The sequence below is a fragment of the Ipomoea nil genome, unplaced genomic scaffold, assembly GCF_001879475.1.
Source record: "Ipomoea nil cultivar Tokyo-kokei standard unplaced genomic scaffold, Asagao_1.1 scaffold3069, whole genome shotgun sequence".
Taxonomy (NCBI): domain Eukaryota; kingdom Viridiplantae; phylum Streptophyta; class Magnoliopsida; order Solanales; family Convolvulaceae; genus Ipomoea; species Ipomoea nil.
This window is the reverse complement of record NW_017619497.1, coordinates 7,098,543-7,117,402: the sequence shown is the minus strand read 5'-3', so window position 1 is coordinate 7,117,402 and position 18,860 is coordinate 7,098,543. Positions and strand designations below refer to the sequence as shown.

General features: G+C 38.9%; 3 protein-coding genes, 1 long non-coding RNA gene and 1 pseudogene across 4 annotated transcripts; 3 read left to right on the top strand and 2 right to left on the bottom strand.

Moving 5' to 3' along the window:
* The first annotated feature begins 1,762 nt into the window (after window positions 1–1,762).
* On the top strand, window positions 1,763–4,455 carry LOC109164568 (28 kDa heat- and acid-stable phosphoprotein-like). Its single transcript, XM_019313072.1, has 8 exons — window positions 1,763–1,953; window positions 3,025–3,065; window positions 3,336–3,413; window positions 3,524–3,607; window positions 3,684–3,718; window positions 3,814–3,899; window positions 3,994–4,059; window positions 4,163–4,455. The coding sequence occupies exons 1-8, from the start codon at window positions 1,887–1,889 to the stop codon at window positions 4,195–4,197; spliced, it is 492 nt and encodes a 163-aa protein (XP_019168617.1). The 5' UTR covers window positions 1,763–1,886; the 3' UTR covers window positions 4,198–4,455.
* A 501-nt stretch (window positions 4,456–4,956) lies between these two features.
* Window positions 4,957–6,690, top strand: LOC109164587. Its single transcript, XR_002051426.1, has 2 exons — window positions 4,957–5,419; window positions 6,389–6,690. It is a non-coding gene; the product is annotated as an uncharacterized LOC109164587 (long non-coding RNA).
* LOC109164586 (ras-related protein RABA1f-like) lies at window positions 6,632–7,850 on the bottom strand. Its single transcript, XM_019313097.1, has 2 exons — window positions 7,478–7,850; window positions 6,632–7,369 (listed from the first exon to the last, which is right to left on the bottom strand). Exons 1-2 carry the CDS (start codon window positions 7,693–7,695, stop codon window positions 6,949–6,951), a joined length of 639 nt encoding a protein of 212 aa, XP_019168642.1. The 5' UTR covers window positions 7,696–7,850; the 3' UTR covers window positions 6,632–6,948.
* Window positions 7,851–9,592: 1,742 nt separating this feature from the next.
* Window positions 9,593–13,490, top strand: LOC109164807 (annotated as a pseudogene).
* Window positions 13,491–16,084: 2,594 nt separating this feature from the next.
* On the bottom strand, window positions 16,085–17,467 carry LOC109164981 (WUSCHEL-related homeobox 9-like). Its single transcript, XM_019313554.1, has 4 exons — window positions 17,333–17,467; window positions 16,664–17,248; window positions 16,335–16,583; window positions 16,085–16,247 (listed from the first exon to the last, which is right to left on the bottom strand). Exons 1-3 carry the CDS (start codon window positions 17,457–17,459, stop codon window positions 16,372–16,374), a joined length of 924 nt encoding a protein of 307 aa, XP_019169099.1. The 5' UTR covers window positions 17,460–17,467; the 3' UTR covers window positions 16,085–16,247; window positions 16,335–16,371.
* Between the last annotated feature and the right edge of the window lie 1,393 nt (window positions 17,468–18,860).

Genomic DNA, 18,860 nt, shown 5'->3' with positions numbered 1-18,860 from the left:
AGCCTCCTGCATCTGTATGTCTTCTTGCCCGCGGTTTGGGTCTTGGGGTCCCAAACGCTGGCGCATCTCCGGTCGTAGACGATCAAAAGCTACCGCCCGGGCAACTTCTTCAGGGTCCTCCGCTTGGACGGCCTGAGCTGGTGCCTCCATCGCATCAGCACCCCCCGACCCCAACCGCGAATGAGCCGAGCGTCGAGCCCGGGATGCGGACTGACGCTGCGGCTCTACCTGTGCGGTCGGTTGTACTGGAGGGGCGGCGGCTGGAGCTGTATAAGCCGGCGTATATGGTGGATAACCAACCGGGGGAGTGTAGCACATTGGTTGGCCTGGCCAATACCCATATGGGGGAGGTGGGACCGGGTATGGATACTGTGCGGGATACATCATCGGCTGCTGCTGGTATGGCAGACCGGGTGTTGGGTATCCCGGTTGTATGTAATTCACCGGCTGCTGGGCGGCCGGGTATGCATTTGATGGATGCGGTGGTGAGAGGTTGAGGTTGAGGTCCATCGTCTGACCCTGCTGTTGGGTAGCATAGTGGTCGGAGGAGCTCGTCGCATCCGCCTGGTCGTCGGCAAAGTTGTTGTGTGCCCACGGATACATGTTGATATAGAGACCGGGTGCTCGTCGAGACGTTGGTTTCTTGCACGGGTCCCCACAGACGGCGCCAAAATGATACTGCTAATTATACGTAAGCAATATGAAATAAGCCGAGACCGAATAAAGCAAGTAAATGTCTTTATTGATCACGGTAAAGGCCCTAAGTACAATCTACTTGGTTGCTCTGAGTACCGACTGACTGCGGTCGGGATTCTCTAACAACAACCTATCGATCGTCCAAAAGTCCCCTACACTGTAGCTACTGTGGGTATTTATAGCCGCTATGCCGGGGACAGGATTCCAGCCGTTCGGCATGTCCTCCACGTAGCCACCACGTGTCGTCCTCCCGGGTGCCCTGTCTGTCGTCGTAGAGAATCGCCACGTGTCTTTCGTCAGCTCTCTCGCCAAAGAGCTACCGCTCGGCGGTCGACACCGTCGCTCGGGCAACTCCCGGTCGGCCCCCGACCGGGTTCTTCTCAAGGAGCCCGACCTGTTACCTGCAAAGACAAAGAGAAAAAGACAAAGGCTTCTCAGTCGTGGTGAAGCTATGTCGGTCGGGATATTCCCTACCAACCCTATAACTTAGGGACGAAAAATGCAATTTTTCTTAAAAAAAATATAAGGAAACCAATTCGACTATGAAACCAAAACCTTGTTCAAGATTTTTTTTTTTTAAAAAAAAATACTTAAATGATTTCGATTTGTTGGACTAAATCTTACCCCACAAGAACTTGTTTTTAGAGTTTAAAGTAAATTACGATTTACGTAAGTCTTTTTCCTATTAATGTTTTTAATGGGATTATTGGATTTGAACTTTTACACTGATACGTTTGATCGTGACATTAAATCAGATAATGAATTACTATGCTAATTAGATCAAAGATTGTTTGTGATATTTTTATGAATTCATGTCTACTACAACTTTATCACTTTTTTTGAGTGGTGGAAGTCTTCAAGAAGGAATATCTATGCTTCATGTGTGACGCCAATAATTCACGTATAGTATTTGGGATTCTATAAGAATTAATTCAAATCTAATTCGAATTATGTTTACCGAGTTTAACCCTACTCGAACTCTTATTTGAAGATAAAGATTGCGGTTCAGGAATTTACACTTGCGTTTATATACTTTATAGGCAGTTTAAGGAGGACGGTGTTCGAACCCCCAAATAAAAAAACCTCTTTTTATACGACAAAGCCCGAGTACGAGCCAAAACACTCATCGTCTTCTGAATTTGGCTCTCTCCCTCCTCTTCTCTTCTGTAGAAAACCTCTGAAAAAGCGCTATGGGGAGAGGAAAGTTCAAGGGAAAGCCCACTGGTCGCCGCCAGTTCTCCACTCCTGAGGAGATGAGTACGTCTTCCTTTCTTCTCTCTCTCTCTGTATATAGATACACACATTCACATATATATTATTATGCACGAATATCAATGTGCTTGTGGGCATTCGCCGCTTGCTGTGGATGGCTTGGTTGATTTTAGATCTCTTGTTTTTTCAATATGGTGTTTATGGGTTTAGAGATTTGATTGGATCGTTCAATATTTGGTTGGTCTAGGGTTGAAAGTTGCTGAATTTTGGGATGGGTTTGGAGTATTTTTTGGGTTGGGTTATGGAATGAGATTGGATTCTTAGCTGGAGTTAAGCTTGATTTGGGTGTTTCTTGGATGATGATTTTGTTCATAATTGATTGCGGAGACTCTAAGTGACTGAAATAGATAGAGGGTATCTTACTTTAATTTTTTATTATAGAAGGATGATGCCTATAATATTAAAAGGGGGACAGTTAGTTCTACCTAATTACAAAGTTTTGCTGGTACCATATTGATGAATTTATTGGTGACTTTTGTTTTCTGTAAATAGAGTATACTTATGAGATGGTGTGGTAATATTGGAAGGGAGAGGTACTTAAAAATAACCGGTATTGAAATTCGGTAAGGATTACTAAGGAACATGAATAGTCGTGATCAGATCTTTTATTTGCAGTACTGCCATGGCTATTCATGATCTATCCATTTTACTAGTTTGTATTTGAGATTATTAGATATGCTTGTCTGATGCTGATTTTAATGGCACATCTGATGGTGGTTTCTGAAATAAACGAAGTAAAAGGAAAATGATTACAATGGTGTCATAACATTCTTTACTTGCATTTGTCTGTCTCTTCTTGTGAGAAGCTAAAATTAAGACTCAACCTTGTTTTCTTTGTAATATACCACCTTATGAATTCTGAAATAGCATTAGGTGTCTATACACTTTGGTTTTTTTTTTTTTTTTTTAGGGGGGGTGGGGGGGTGGGGATATATTTTTGTGATTATACTAGAATTAGCTTTTTAGGTGCTATCTTGTATTTTTGTCTATACAGAATATGTGATTCCTAATATGTTAATATTGACTTTGCTATCTTGTATTTTTGTCCACTTCTAGAGGCTGGTACCTCAGCGGCTCGTCCTCGCACATTTAGAAAGGTATGTCATCATATTATATTATAATGTGTGTGTTTGTGCGTCTATGCGTGATTTCATTTCGACACACATCTGGAAGCATTAGTTGTTTGGAACATGGCTTTCTGCAAAACAGAGGTTTAGTGTGGAACTCAAAGTTCTGAATTCCAATATTAAGATATCCAAACTTTTATTGGGAGAGCCGAGTTATAGGGCATCATCTTATCTTTAAATTGCATCTACTTTCATACGTATAGCTTCATTTGAGCTGATTTTATCTTGTTGCTTTGTTAGGAAGAAGCCGAAGTTGAGGAAGAGGAGATATCTGAGAATGAGTCTGGAGAGGAATCTGAAGGGTCTGATAAAGACCAGGTATGTAAATTCTTGCTCGTATAGCATCTTTCTGGAGTTTGTCCCATAAGTTTATGCTTACCATTAGACTGCTAGCATTTCAATTTTCACCAACTGTAACTTCTGAACAGAGGCAAAAGGGTTTACAGGGCATCATCGAGATTGAGAATCCTAACTTAGTGAAGGCTAAGAATCTGAAAGCCAAAGACGTGGATGTAAGATCGAAAGATTAGTTGTCTACTCTCCAATGACTATCGTGCTATAGTTTCTTATGGTTCTTTCATTTTGCAGATGGAGAAAACAACTGAACTTTCAAGACGTGAAAGGTCTGTAAAACTATCTGTTTCTTGTACTAGAGTAATATTATTGAGATGCCCTTTTCCACTCCGCATTTCTTATGGAAATCTTTGAATGCCATTAGGGAAGAGATAGAGAAGCAGAAAGCTCATGAACGTTACATGAGGCTCCAGGAACAAGGGAAAACTGAGCAAGCAAAGAAAGACTTAGGTACATAGTATTTTCTCGTCATAATTGCCCGATACTAGTGTTCTGCATACTCCTCTCTTGCATGAACCACTCAAGTGTATTGTTAAACTTGCAGAACGCTTGGCCATGATAAGGCAACAGAGAGCAGAAGCTGCTAAGAAGCGCGAAGAGGAGAAAGCTGGTATTATTTCTGAGATAACCCAGAACCTCTTTTGTATTTTGTCCTTTAATTTTGTTGGGCTTATTCATCTAATTTCATTTGTTTGATTATTTCCCCTGCACAGCCAAAGAACAGAAGAAACTGGAAGCGCGAAAGTGAGATTTCGTGAATGCTTAGGAATGAATTCAAACGGATCTTCCTTACTATTTATATGTAGCTATAACATATGAAGACTAGTAATAGGGGTGTTATGTGCAAGTTTATTTTCATGCTTCTCCAAATAGATGGGTTTCCAAGTTTTCAACTTTCCTACGTTTGTACTTTTTCTCTATTGTTGCTTGTTTCCTAAAAACTTGGATACTATATTTTGTTGACATATGTGCATTTGATTGTCAGTTACGGAGTATCATTTACTGATTTAATACCTCACCAAATAGAATTTGTTAACTTCAATAAACAAATATAAGTACATTTCTTTGTGTGCTCCAGGTTAAAGTGATACGATTTTCTTAATTATTGTTTGTAGTTTAGAATTTCTCCTTTTATCTCAGAATGAAAGGGTGTTTTACACATGAATGGAGTTTATCTTTTTGAATAATTTTAGATGATAATTAAAGATCAAATTATGTACAAATAAGAGGTGATTTGCACATGCTTAGTTCACTGATTCAGTAGGCGGTATTTACCTACACTGGTTGACTGGTTCAGTAGGTAGTTTTTAAGAAAAGAGACGTTAAGAATTGAGATTAATGTTCGAACTTCAACAACGACAATTGTCTTTCCTATTGCGCCAGTCGAATGTTAGACCGGGATGTGGGGCCATTGGAGCTAGACCGGGATGTGGGGTCATTGGAACTGGGATTCAAACTTTCGAGAGAGATAGGTGGAGGTGAATAATAAATATAAATATAAAACAAAAGCTCTTGTGATTTCAGCTTCTTTGTTGGTGAATCTTCACTTCTGCGTTTGGCACCGCCATGTCCGAAATTGAGTCTCAAAAACCTAAGCCTGCGCACAACTTCCCTCCTCCACCTTCAAGTGACTCACGGCAGGCCAGAGTACCGATTCAGAGCTCCAATGGAGGTGGGTTTTCTGGCGGTCAATCGTTCCCTAACCCACCCGACCGGGTGAACCCGGACCCGGCCACTCTCAGGGAGCAATGGAAATTCGCAATTAGGCAGTATAGCAAGTGGTATTCGCACGCATGGGGCACTGCGATACTCGCGGGTGCATCCTTTTTTGCTCTTGGATGGATCATTAAAGGCGGCAACCCCTTGCCCTCTCTCGAGTCGGGTCGCAAGAACGCTCTATCTGAAGATCCAAATGCTGCTGTCGAGGTCAAAAAGTGAAAAAAATAATAATAATATGAACTTTATTTTGGGTCAGTATTTAAGTCTTTATATTTCCCTTTCTTTCGCTTATATATCTTCGCAGTATTGTTTATGGGAATCTTTGATTGCTTGAATAATTGCCAATTTTTGAGTTGTTTTGCTTGAGCTCTGGGGTTTTGCTGTTTCTGAAGTTCAGTTCTTGGTTGGCCAGCTTGTTTATAATCCCTACTGTTTTCCAATTTCATTACACATATATTTGGAACTGCATGAATCTAACTGGCTATGGCATATAAATAACCAGAGCAAGTATCAGGATTGGATATTGATGAAAGACATTAATAAATTCCACCAAATTGTTACATGTATACTTCGAGGTAAACCAGCTTAAGTTACCCATAACGGACAAGAAGACCGATAAGTCACTCTCGTTGGGAGTCGAACTTATACACCAACTTAGGTTGCCAAGTCACGCCTTACCAACTTGGCTGGGGTTGGGGACTTATAACTTATCCAGTCAACTAGGCTCTTCTATGGCAAAACATTTAACTTTTAGATAAATGTAAATCTTTGATTATTAGGCTACAGACAATGTTCCAAAAGATAGGCTTCACTCATCGACCTTTCATAGGCTATGGTTAATGCTGAGAGGTACTGCAAATGTAGCCACAATTGCACTGTATTCTTATTCGATGATGAATTTCACACGAGAGGCAGGGTGAATACCTTTTCTAATGTAGCAAAACACGAGGGAAATTTTACTTTCTAAGGCTTAATTTGCATTCCCTACATATACTTGCCTATTGCCTATACTTCTAAAAGAAATTAGATAAACTCAGATCAATCAAGTAATGATGTTTCTTTGAATATGCATATGTAATGATTTTCTTTATACATCTAGTAAGGGATTCATAAAAAAATGAGAGGGGGTGTCGAACTAGGTATATATAATTGAATGACTATTGTAGAAGTTTCGATGCTTGATTCGCTAACACACCAAAGCTGTCCTGTTAACTCTGCAGAGTTTCAAAAGCTCAAGACTGGTTCGTTGGCATCTCGGTAGATGAAAGGCTGGTGGGTGAAAACTAGAACGGGGAAGATATGAGCTTGGTTCAGGATAAATATTCTCCAGCAGGGTGCAGTAGATCACAATAAAGAATGGCAATGACTTGAAATTTCTGTAATTATCCAAAATTTTCTGTGTGAATAGAATAAGATATATACCATGTGCAAGCTTTGGCTTGAAACTTCTTGCACTCCTGTGGTTGTGTTAAACAAAGATGAAAAGAATGAGATAATGAAAGTTTCCCTTTTTACATGCATATTCAGCATGGCAATTGCAAAAGTGTTAGAAAATTTATTACTTTCAGGTCAAATGGAATTCACACAAAACTACAAAAGATGAGTTCTTAGCTGCAAATTCTTCTTTCTTGACATTTGTATAGAGGATCCTTAATTTTTGGTTGGCTAATATAGTAGGCTCTACTATACATTGTCTAATGTTAAGTCCTCCCTTGATTTTATGCATACTTTCTCTTCCTGCCTCTGATCTTCTTCTCTCATGATTGGATTTCTTCCTTGATTATGTAGAACAACACCCACCACTGCCTTTAGAATTCTCTGCAATGTTGATTGCCTTTCCCCGGGGCAGAGCCATCGGATCATCACCAATGTCAAGGGCCTTCCGGCTGGTGATCCGGTAGATCTGAGTCAGCACCTCGGTGAAGGCCATCTCGACGTTAAGTGCCTCCATTGCAGAGGTTTCAATGAAGAAGGTATTCTCCCTCTCTGCAAATGCTTGTGCAGTCTGGGTGTTTACAGCTCGCAGGTGGCGGAGATCCGCCTTGTTCCCTACAAGCATGACCACGATGTTCTGATCTGTGTGATCCCGCAGCTCCCTCAGCCATCTCTCCACGTTATCGAACGTTATATGCCGAGTTATGTCATAAACAAGCAATGCCCCCACCGCTCCTCGATAATAAGCACTCGTAATTGCCCGGTACCTACAACATCAGCAAAAAGAGTCAGGCCTGAATCACGCCCAAAGACCTGTAAGAGGAGGTAAATCGCGGGATTTGCCTCGGTGCAAATGAATATTATTGCATGTTTACCTTTCTTGGCCAGCGGTGTCCCAAATCTGAGCCTTGGCGAGCTTATCATCGACCTCAATAGTGCGGGTGGCAAACTCGACACCGATGGTGGATTTGGACTCGGAGCTAAACTCATTGCGGGTGAACCGCGAAAGCAAGTTGGATTTCCCGACGCCGGAATCACCTATCAGCACCACCTTAAACAGATAGTCGTAATCTTCATCCGCCCTATAAGCCATTAGAGTAATTATCTTTAGCTAGCTTATTTGGTGCTCTAACTAATAGGCCTAAAATGGTTATGTTGGTGCGTAAGGGAAGGAGGGATAGTTACTACGTCTGTGAAAACAATAGAAAGAGATCTCCGATCCCTCCGAATGATAAGGAGGGAAATGAGTGTGGGCAATCATCTAAGCTCTTAAGGATTATATTATAGGTTTGTTATGGTCGAAAACGAGTCAAGTTCGGTGGTAAACTACTAAGATTCAATTTGATGGCTCATAATCAATTTGATGGAGAAATGGATAAGCAATGAGATATTCAGGTGATTCATATATATCAACAAAAAGAAAGGCGGATTAACTAGTAGAAATGGCCACGGTTCGATTTGAGGGCAAATTATTAGGTGGATCATAGTCCATACAGTGTTATGTGGACCATAATAAAAAGTATATTTTTAATATACTTAATGTACATCATTTTTGTACTGAATATACATTATTTTACAGTATACAAAATATGGTTTAGGTCCACACAATAATGATTGCGATTTAAAGTTCATGATTTATCATTGACAAAAAATTGTAACCCAAACCTTTATTATACAGTTCACGATTGTCCCTGAACTGAACATTTTTGTATTTGGTATTTTAATTTTAAATAAAAAAATAAAAAATAAATTACATAAACATGATACATTTCATATTTTAAAATTTGATTTTTTTTTCAAAAAAAAAAATTGAAAATTTAAGTTTGAAAGTATTACAATTTACTCCATCTGTCTCATTTTATCTGTCTTACTTTCCTTTTTAGTTTGTCCCAAAATGTTGTCCTCTTCCCAAAATTAAACATCGCCATCATTCTACTTTTTTCAAAGAGTTAATACCCAAAATGTCCTCGACTATAGTGGTTTTCTCAATTTCGTCCTAAACGACTTTGGTGACCTAATATCGTCCCAGATTTTTGTGTTTCGCTCAATTTAGTCCTCCATTTGTTATTCCGTCAAATTGGTGTTAAATAAAGGGACAATTCAGTAATGTCAATATTGATCTCTCTTTACTTTCAACTTGTGAAGTGCGAAATTCCTCTTTCTTGTACGAATTACACCCAGAATTACTCCCGGACCTGCAAATCAAATTTTATATTCACAGTTTTAGGAGTAATTCTGGGGGTAATTCGTAAAAAAAAAAAAGGATTTTGCAGTTCACATGTCTATAAGTAAAGAGATGCCAATATTAAAATTACTGAATTGTCTATTTATTTAACACCAAATGGACAGAATAACAAATGAGGGATTAAATTGAGAAAAACACAAAAGTCTGGGACTAAATTGAGCGAAACACAAAAGTCTGGGACGATATTAGGTCACCAAAGTCGTTTAGGACGAAATTGAGAAAAACCACTATAGTCGATGACGATTTTGGGTATTAACTCTTTTTTCAAATTACCCTTATGACTTTTGCTTTCTTTATTATTTTTGTTTCCAAAAGTGAAAAAGTGAGGGGCATAATTGAAAAAGTACATAGCATTTACTTTAGCGTGTAAAAGCAAATGAGACAACCAATTCGGAACGGAGGGAGTATTAAAAAGAAGAGCTTGCATTTAGTTTTATCAAACATAAGCTGTTTGTTTTTTTTTTTTTTTTTTTCAATTAAAATGTGTCCATGCCCCTATCCCAAACAATGAGAGAGGAACAGAAGTATAGATGAACAACCGACAACGTGTTTGGTTTGATGGAAAAAGCTTTTCAAGGAAGTCAATTTCTTAAAAGGGGTAATCGCACTTTTGATCCCTCAATTAGTGTCCATTCTGCAATGTCATCCTTAGTTCCTAATTTGAACACATTTGGTCCCTCAATTATTCGACCATTAAGCAGATTTGGTCCTTCAGTCTGTATGGCCGTTTAACACCGTTTAAAGCATGGGTAAAAGTGGAATTTCACACAGCATTGTTTATAATAAGTAGGGTAAATCACACTTTTGGTCCCTCAATTAGTGTCCAATCTGCAATGTCATCCTTAGTTCTCAATTTGAACACAATTGGTCCCTCAATTATTTGACCATTAAGCAGATTTGGTCCTTCTGTGAGACCATCAGTTTAACTCCGTTTAAATTAGGGGTATAATTGAAATTTCACATAGCCTTGAATATAATAAGCTAATTTTTTCCCCTTTCTCTGCCCAGTTGTTATTTCCGCCTCCGCAGATGCTCCGCCACCGTCGAGAAATGTCTCGGCATCCACCATTTGCAAGTCCACTCCCTACCCATCTTACTGCCAAACTGTTCTCCCCAACAACAACTCTTCTTCCAATGTCTAAGACTATGGCCGATTCTCCGTCTGCAAATCCTTATCCGCTGCGCGCAAGTTTCTGTCATTGATCCAGAAGTACCTTCGCCGCAATTCCAAGTTGTTAACCACCACCGCCGTTTGAGCTCTCAAGGATTGCGAGTTCCTCGCCGGTTTAAACTAGGATTATCTCTCCAGTTCTTTCAAGACTGTCAACGGGACTTCCCGGTATCTCCTGGTGTTGGAAGCCAATGACGTGCAAACATTGCTTAGCGACATTCTCACCAACACGCAAACGTGTATAGACAGCCTGCAAGCGACTCTTCGGCTTAGAGCGTTAGGAATGGGATCGTGGTGCCGCTGGCGAACGACACGCGGCTGTTTAGTGTTTCTTTGGCTCTGTTCACTAAAGGGTGGGTGCCGAGGAAGAAGAAGGCCGCCGGCGCCAGAGCTTGGCGTCCGACCAAGAAACAGCTTGGGTTCCGAAACGGGCGTTTGCCTCTGAAGATGTCGGAACGGACAAATGCGATTTTCAAGCGAGTTAGCCGGAGAAAGCTCCTGCAAACTCAGGAAGATGACCAGGTTTTGGTGACTGACATTGTGGTTGTGAGTCAAGATGGGAGTGGAAATTTTACCACCATTAATGACGACGTCGCCGCTGCTCCCAACAACACTTTGTCCTACGGCGGCTACTTCCTCGTATATGTGACTGCAGGCGTGTACGAAGAATACGTCTCCATTGCCAAGAACAAAAAATACTTGATGATGATCGGCGACGACATTAACCAGACCATCATCACCGAAAATCACAGCTATGTTGATGGCTAGACTACTTTCAATTCTTACTCATGTGAAATTTCAATTATACCCCTGATTTAAACGGAGTTAAACTGATGCATGGTCTCACAGAAGGACCAAATCTGCTTAATGGTCAAATAATTGAGGGACCAATTGTGTTCAAATTGGGAACTAAGGATGACATTGCAGATTGGGCATTAATTGAGGGACCAAAAATGCGATTTCCCCTACTTATTATAAACAATGCTATGTGAAATTCCACTTTTACCCATGCTTTAAACGGTGTTAAACGGTCATACAGATAGAAGGACCAAATCTGCTTAATGGTCGAATAATTGAGGGACCAAATGTGTTCAAATTGGGAACTAAGGATGACATTGCAGAATGAGCACTAATTGAGGGACTAAAAGTGCGATTTGAGAAAATATTATTTTTCCTTACTTGGTTCATGAAATTTATTTTTCAATGAAAATATAATTTATCACATTTGAAAAAAAAAGTTTTTCAATTTCAACATTTGTATTTTGTTTTTCATGATTTTTTTAATGCTTACTTGATAAGACAATTTTAGTCTCATCGAATTTTCTTAATTACCCTTATTATTATGGGTAATTATTATTATTATTATTATTATTGTGTAAGATATTTTGGAAGCTGAAGACTCCTCCTAAGGTCCAAAACTTTTTATGGCGCTGTTTGCAGAATGTCATCCCTACTTTGGTGGCTCTTCAAGGTCGAAGGGTAGAGGTTGACACTGTTTGTCCATTATGCCAACAACAGCCGGAAACATTGAGCCATTTAATGTGTAACTGTGTGAAGGTGAGTCCTCTGTGGAATGAACTCCTTAATTATCCCCTCCCTCAAGTTGATGATTTTGGTGTGTGGCTGGCTGGTATATTGACAGCAAATGATACAGATAAGAAAATCTTGGTTGCTGCAGTTTGCTGGTGTGTTTGGAAGGGTAGAAATGCGTTGGTTTGGAATGCAAAGGATTGGCATTACAGTAATATTAAAATGGAAGTCCTTTTTTTGCTTCATGCATGGAATATAGCAGACACAACAAATCTGCATGATAGAGTTCACACGGCTACAAGTGGTAATTATTTATCAAACTTGGGTGATGCCATTAGAGTTTATGTTGATGCTTCTGTGTTAAATGGTGATGCCGGAACTTGCTATGGTTGTGTGGTTTTTGACAGTGAGGGGACTTTCGTGGGGGCAAAGAATGGACCGCTACGTTGCTTAAACGATGTACACTTCGCAGAGGCTTTGGCTGTGAAAGAGGCTTTATCCTGGGTCAAAGATTTAGGCTACACCAAGGTTGCTATCCTATCCGATTGTCAAGTGGTTTGTACTCTCCTTAATGGGTCCGGATCTAATCATTCGTACGCTGGTTGCGCGATCAATGCCTGCAAGGAGTTTCGTAGACACTTTGAAGTAGTGTCTTTCAATTATATATCTAGATCAGTGAATAAGTGTGCTCATGCCTTAGCTAGAGCGGCTTTTTCGCAACCTGGTCCTTATACTTGGTTTTCTTCTATTCCTACGTGTATTGAGCAATTAATTTAATAAAAGCTTTGTTTTTTCCTTCAAAAAAAAAAAAAAAATCTTTATGATATATCTCATATAGTCATATATATATATTTATCAAAAATCTAGAACAGAAACTGTTAGAAGTCATGAAATTGAAATGTAATCGAGAGGAAAATACATGCAGCTGGCCGTGTCAGGAAAAGTGATGATTTATGATGATTATCCAATGTGACCCTTCGTGCAAAATGAACTGCTCACAGTGACGTAGAGATGAGACAGCAGCAAAGGAATTTCTTGCACATTATCACACTGATATGACATTTCTAAATTACTCATTATCATATCTTCCATCAATCAAACCTAGCTAGCTAGCTACCCGGCCATATGGTGATAGGTATAGGTTGTCTGATCTCACTGTTCTTTACATTTTTTACGAAACCTCATTTTATTCTGCACCACCCAACCGCCAGCACAACAAAACTTACCAAATTAAACTTCCCATTACAGCTTACAGTAGTTTGCAGATGAAAGTCTTAGCAGACAAGTCGGGGTTTATATATGAGTGCAAGCAATTCAAAAATGCTGCACCCATGGACTGAACAGTCAATGTCAAAATGATTCCTTTCTAGCTACCACAAAATCTCACCAAAGAAGATGCATGCTTACATTGATACAACATATAACTATACAAAGCAATCAAGGCCAGCTAGGGCCAGTTATAGGAAATCTAAACTGCTTTACTTCCTTTGGGGTCATTTGTCGGTTAAGGTTACAAGATCTGATTTACCCGTGCATATCTTAAGGTAGTGGCTGCAGATTTCCCTCGTCAATCAAAAGGAAATTGAGTAATTGATGAGGCACACAAGTAATTGAGAGTGTGCACTGTACTCTATAGACCTTGTTCGTTTTTATGTGTAGACTTATGGCCAACTTAATCAACTAATGAACACAGTTAGCTTGGGTTAAGTCTTTTTCATCCTAGCTAGCTGTAAATTAAATACCACCATTCTAGTTTTCAAGGTCACATTTTTTTGTTGTTATAGATGTCTTAAGCAGTCCCTAACTGTAGGAGACACCTTTAAGCCTATATCCTACTCAGACTAATTTCTATTTGCACCAGGCTGACCCAATTAAAGGGCAAAGTGCTGACCAGATTAATTTTTCTATACGAGGGGGTGTTCGAACTTTCGACCTCTCTTAAAGGACGAGCTGAGAGTGCACAATCACTCTCGCCAATCAAACTAGTTTCAAGGTTACAAATTTGATTGATGTGATAAGTGTCATCATTCCACAGTAATAACATCTTGATTCCTGTAAAAAATGGGCTGATTCTCTGATCAAATGTATTATTTCAAAATTTTGTTTTTGATCACAGGCCAAATAATAGTTAGGTGAATGATGAAGGGGAGAGGGGATATATATGATGCATGTGCAGGATTGTTCTTATTTGGTAATGGGGAGAATAGGGGAGTGGTGACATTAAAGAAAGGGTTATATGTTACAGCAAAATGCCAAAATATTATTCTTACTTGTGAATTGACAACACACTAGCTGGTAGTAATCCTATATACCTAGCTAGCTAGCTACCTAGTCTCAACCATAATACTGTTATCATCATAGGCAGGTAGCCTTAAAATAGATGAAACAAGATCATGTGCAGCTACTGTGTCTAAAAGCTAATTTCCTATTGTCTACCTCTAAATCTCAATGTCATCTACACCACATCTTTCAACGCCAGCATAGCTTGCATTTATTTTCTTGAAAAAAAAAATTGCATTCCAATTACTACCCCCACTCTCTAGTCCTATTATGATATCAACAAGTTTTTTGAAGTGTAAATACACGATATGGTCATTTGTTTTTTTTTTTTTTTAAAGCATGAATCATGATACAGTTTGATTAAGCGGGTTAAAATATAATACATCGTTGAATTTTAATGATTGAATAGTATGACATGCAGTAGTGAAAGTATTCTTTATATACTTATTAGAGTTAATACCCAAAATAGTCCCTCGACTATGTCGTAATAATTACCAATTTGGTCCTCGACTATCATTCTTACCCAATTAAGTCCTTAACTATACAATTTTTACCCAATTTAGTCCTTTGTCAATTTAACTGTTTGTTGACTGTCAAAAGTGGAAATAAAGTTGTAATTTTACAAGTTTTCTCCTTCCTCCTCATTTAGCAGCGCCAAACCATGTAGCAATAAGCTCCGGTTAGGTTCTAAACCTGTCAGTATCGAAGTAGTGGTTATGCATCGGATAGCCCATGAATTTGATTTCCAACGATTTTTTGACGATTGAAATCTGATCGGAGTGTATTGCTGCATGGTTCGGCGCTGCTAAATGGAGAGGAAGGAGAAATCTTGTAAAATTATAATTTTATCCCGACTTTTGACAGTCAACAAACAGTCAAATTAATACAGAGGACTAAATTGGGTAAGAATTGTATAGTTGTGGACTAAATTGGGTAAGAATTGTATAGTTGAGGACTTAATTGAGTAAAAGTTACATAGTTGAGGACTTAATTGGGTAAGAATGATAGTTGAGGATCAAATTGGTAATTATGACATAGTCGAGGGACCATTTTGGGTATTAACTCTAGTTATTATTAGTTGAGCTCAATATTAATTTATTAAGTTCTATTACATATGTTCATAAAATTCTAAGGTGGTTGTATTGTTTATCATATACAAATAGTGAAATTGAAATCTCTAACAAGTTAGTGAAGTCTTCTATTTATATTAGCTTGTGAGGCAAGAAAAAACATGTTGAAGATCTCTTAATGGAGTCGACGTGGTGTCTCAAGCTAGTGAATTCTTATATTTATATTAGCCATCGAGACAAAGAGTAACATGTTGAAAATTCTCCAATAAAATCAGTGTGACGTTTCTTAACTGGGTGCTTAGGTCGGTCATGGCAAGTGGCCGTTATTGGTGTGACAACCAATAATGAATCAAAACAATCAAATCTATAGTTACTTTATAATCCTATCAATCCCGACCCCAAAGTAGGAATTACGCCTTTATCTTGTAACAACCAATGAAGCACAACTATTAACTTCTACACATTTATTTTTCTAATTATACATGTTGACAATCTTACAATATCCTATGTTCTACAAAGTTATATTTTGAACTTCGTGTGTGTGTGTGTGTGTATATATATATATATATATATATATATATATATATATATATACAAAGAGAATACACATTTTCAAAGCACATAATACACTTAAAAAAACGACCAAGTATACATTGTAAAATTGTACTACTAATGTGTACCGCATTTCCTCTATATTTTCCTTCCATGTTTAACTAAAATAAATTAACATAATGCACCACAAGTCTAGAACACTAAAAATAAATTTCTATATTGATAATTATTCTTAGGCATAGTCATATGTCACATTCTCACTTCATGGGACACGTAATGATAGAACTCATAGAGGTATAATAATGAGTAATGACAACTATATGTTATATATAAATTTCAATCTTCAATTTAAGAGTCATTGATCATTCCTGCCTTAAAATTAGTAGAGGAAGTAAATCGTGAAATTTGTCTCAACTGTTCAACAAGCTTTCATATATATGTTATTATTGTTAACCACCTAAGTGTATGAGTGTATCCAGAGACAACTATATGTTATATATATGTGTGTATTATTTAGGGAAAATAAACTAGTTTATTATTTAGTACTGGGCATGAACACATTACATAAGAGAGGTGCATAGGTAACCCACAATTAGGATGTTCCAAGAAATAAAAAACCAAATTAATTACTGATTTTTTTGTTCCAATCAGTTTCCAAAAGCAGAATTTAATTAGGAATTGGAGACGACGAAATTACAGATACTACGTAAATAGCTAAGAGCCTAACAACATTCCATTGATCCTTCAATTAAGTTTCCATGAATCATTCACATGCAGCTTCTTCATATCTTCTAAATCTGCAATTAACCAGAAAACAAAATAACTAGATAGTTTACAAAAGAATAATCTATATATATATGTTCTACACAGATTTAAATACCAACCGGTGGCGGCGCCAGCATGATCAGTTGTAGGAGATTATTATGTGCGAACTAAGTAATAATAAGCGCCGTCCTGAAGTGGATCAAGGGTTAGTCCCCATTCATTGGTAAGGAGGGGCTGGCCGGAGGAATAATGAATGAGCACCGCGTCATCACCAAACGCCGCCTTCACGTTCAAGTGCGCCGCCGCGACCTCGAATGCCAAGTCGTTTATGAACACCGTCGATTTTGCAGGACCCGTCACTCCGCCACCTGCACCACCACACAATAAAATCAATCAATCCTTCCCATATAGACGTCATTTGTTATTTTGTAAAAGTAGGAATATATACAAGTACTTGGAGGCGGAACGGCGGCGGCGAAGCCCATGAGTTCGGTGATCAAAAGGTTTGGAGAATTCTCAACCACCGTGGTCTGATCAGAAACAGTAGAAACGGCAGGGAAGCAGAGCGTTTGTGTGAACGCGCCGCCATCGGAAGAAGCAAAACCAGTTGAGGTTTGATGGATGGAAGGCGGTTGAGTCAACAACTCATTGCGTGCATGAAAAAAGCTGTGCCGGTGATTCGCAGAATCATTAGGAGATGATTTATCGGAAGAAGACGATGACGAAGACGGTGAGGGGCCGGGTATGAGAGGAGGAGTGGGGTTTTGTTGCGGCGGCGGCGGCGATTTTGTGGAGGTTTGGAGGTGGCGGAGTTTGTGCTTGGTTCTTGATTTTCTGTTCTGAAACCAATAGAAGACGTTGGCGTCGCCAACTTGACCGTACTCTTGGAGTTTAGCTCTGATGTTTCTAATCTCCTCTCTGGGAGGATTAACCATTCCAGAATTGAAGATAGCTTCAAGAATGCGTATTTGTTCCGGCTTGGGATTCCATCTCGCCTTTGGCTCTGGAGCGCTCCTCTCTTCACTCCCACCACCTGTTAAACAAGCTAATGTCTTGAAATTAAAAGACTAAGACGTACTATCTGTGATGTAAATATAAAATATAAATTTGGTATGACCTGAAGGAGGTGTTGACGGTGGTTTGAGGGAAGAGTTGAGAATGTCACGGTGGCGGTGCCATGGGTGGAGAGTGTTGCAGGGCTTGGACTTGAACATGCTAGGCCAGTGTCTCTTGGATGAAGACATTATATTGATGAATGATGAATGGATAGGATTCAAATGGAACCCCCAAAACCCCTCCTTTTATTTTGCTGCTCTCTCCCTCTCTTGTTTTTGACAATTCATAAGTCCAAGCTTCTCCTTCCTCCTATATATATATATATAATGCAACCACACCAAATTCATTGCCCTATTAGCCTTTTAATTTAATTTTTTTTTTTAATTAGCTATGAGCACTAATATAAGATGATTTTATGTTTTGTTGCCAACTAAAGAGGTCAAGTTTACTCAATTTAGACTCTCGGGGTATCCTTCATCATCTACAAAAAAAAAAAAATTACAAATCTTGTTTTTCTTCACTTTTTGATACCGTGTCAACTATTACATGTGGTAGGGAATATCCCGACCGATATATCTTTACCCCGGCCGGTGTGCCTTTGTCTTTTTCTTCTTGTCTTTGCAGGTAGCAGGTCGGGTTTTTATGGGAGACCCGGTCGGAACGCGACCGGGAATTACCCGAGCGGCTGTGTTGACCACCGAGCGGTAGCCCTCAGGCGAGAGAGCTGATGAAGGACACGTGGCGGCTCCACGCGACGACAGGCAGGGCACCCGGGAGGATGACACGTGGCTGCTACGTGGGAGGCATGCCGAACGGCTGGATTTGTGTCTCCGGCGCCGCGGCTATAAATACCCGCGATAGCTACAGTGTGAGGGACTTTTGGACGATCGATAGGTTGTTGTTAGAGATTCCCGACCGCAGTCAGTCGGTACTCAGAGCAACCAAGTAGATTATACTTAGGGCCTTCACCGTGATCAATAAAAGACATTTATTTGCTTTAATTGGTCTCGTATTTACTTTATTACTGTTTACGTAGCAATTAACAGTATCAACATGACATTTGGTTCGTAAAATACATACATTAAGAATGAAATGTCATTCCGTGGTATATGTCTATTTTGTTGTTTGGTTTGATTTTCACTCAGTGGAATATCATTCTTTCTCTTTATCTGGGAACAACCCTTCCCAATGCCTCCATTGGTCAGCTGCCCCCACTCTCCCCACCCCCACCCCTTATATAACCCTTGTATGTATATATGTATATTAGTACAATTTTTAGTATAAGTATTAAGAAATAGATAAATGTTACAAGAAGTTGGGTTAGCTTAGTTGGCTGAGTGCATGTTTGAAGTTATTGTAGGCCAGAGTTTTATATATATAATATTCATTTACATTAATAATGAGATGAGATGTGTAATTTATAGTGGATTTTTTTATTCAAATTATTTTATCAAATTAATTATGTTCATATTTTGTTATGAATAATTTTATAATGTTTTGATGTGTTTTATAATTTGCCTATATCCAACAATATTTATGACTATACTTTTTAAGTTTTTCATTTTTTTCTAATTATCATTTTTGGTTTA

Excerpts from the sequence above, each read along its gene's own strand:
- LOC109164568 (XM_019313072.1), top strand. The coding sequence starts at position 1,887 with ATGGGGAGAGGAAAGTTCAAGGGAAAGCCCACTGGTCGCCGCCAGTTC. Across the intron at positions 1,954-3,024 it reads CTCCACTCCTGAGGAGATGA|AGGCTGGTACCTCAGCGGCT; the intron begins GTACGTCTTCCT and ends GTCCACTTCTAG. Across the intron at positions 3,608-3,683 it reads TGAAAGCCAAAGACGTGGAT|ATGGAGAAAACAACTGAACT; the intron begins GTAAGATCGAAA and ends TTCATTTTGCAG.
- LOC109164586 (XM_019313097.1), bottom strand. The coding sequence starts at position 7,695 with ATGGCTTATAGGGCGGATGAAGATTACGACTATCTGTTTAAGGTGGTG. Across the intron at positions 7,370-7,477 it reads GACACCGCTGGCCAAGAAAG|GTACCGGGCAATTACGAGTG; the intron begins GTAAACATGCAA and ends CTGATGTTGTAG.
- LOC109164981 (XM_019313554.1), bottom strand. The coding sequence starts at position 17,459 with ATGTCTTCATCCAAGAGACACTGGCCTAGCATGTTCAAGTCCAAGCCC. Across the intron at positions 17,249-17,332 it reads ACCGTCAACACCTCCTTCAG|GTGGTGGGAGTGAAGAGAGG; the intron begins GTCATACCAAAT and ends CTTGTTTAACAG. Across the intron at positions 16,584-16,663 it reads CGTTCCGCCTCCAAGTACTT|GTGGCGGAGTGACGGGTCCT; the intron begins GTATATATTCCT and ends GTGGTGGTGCAG.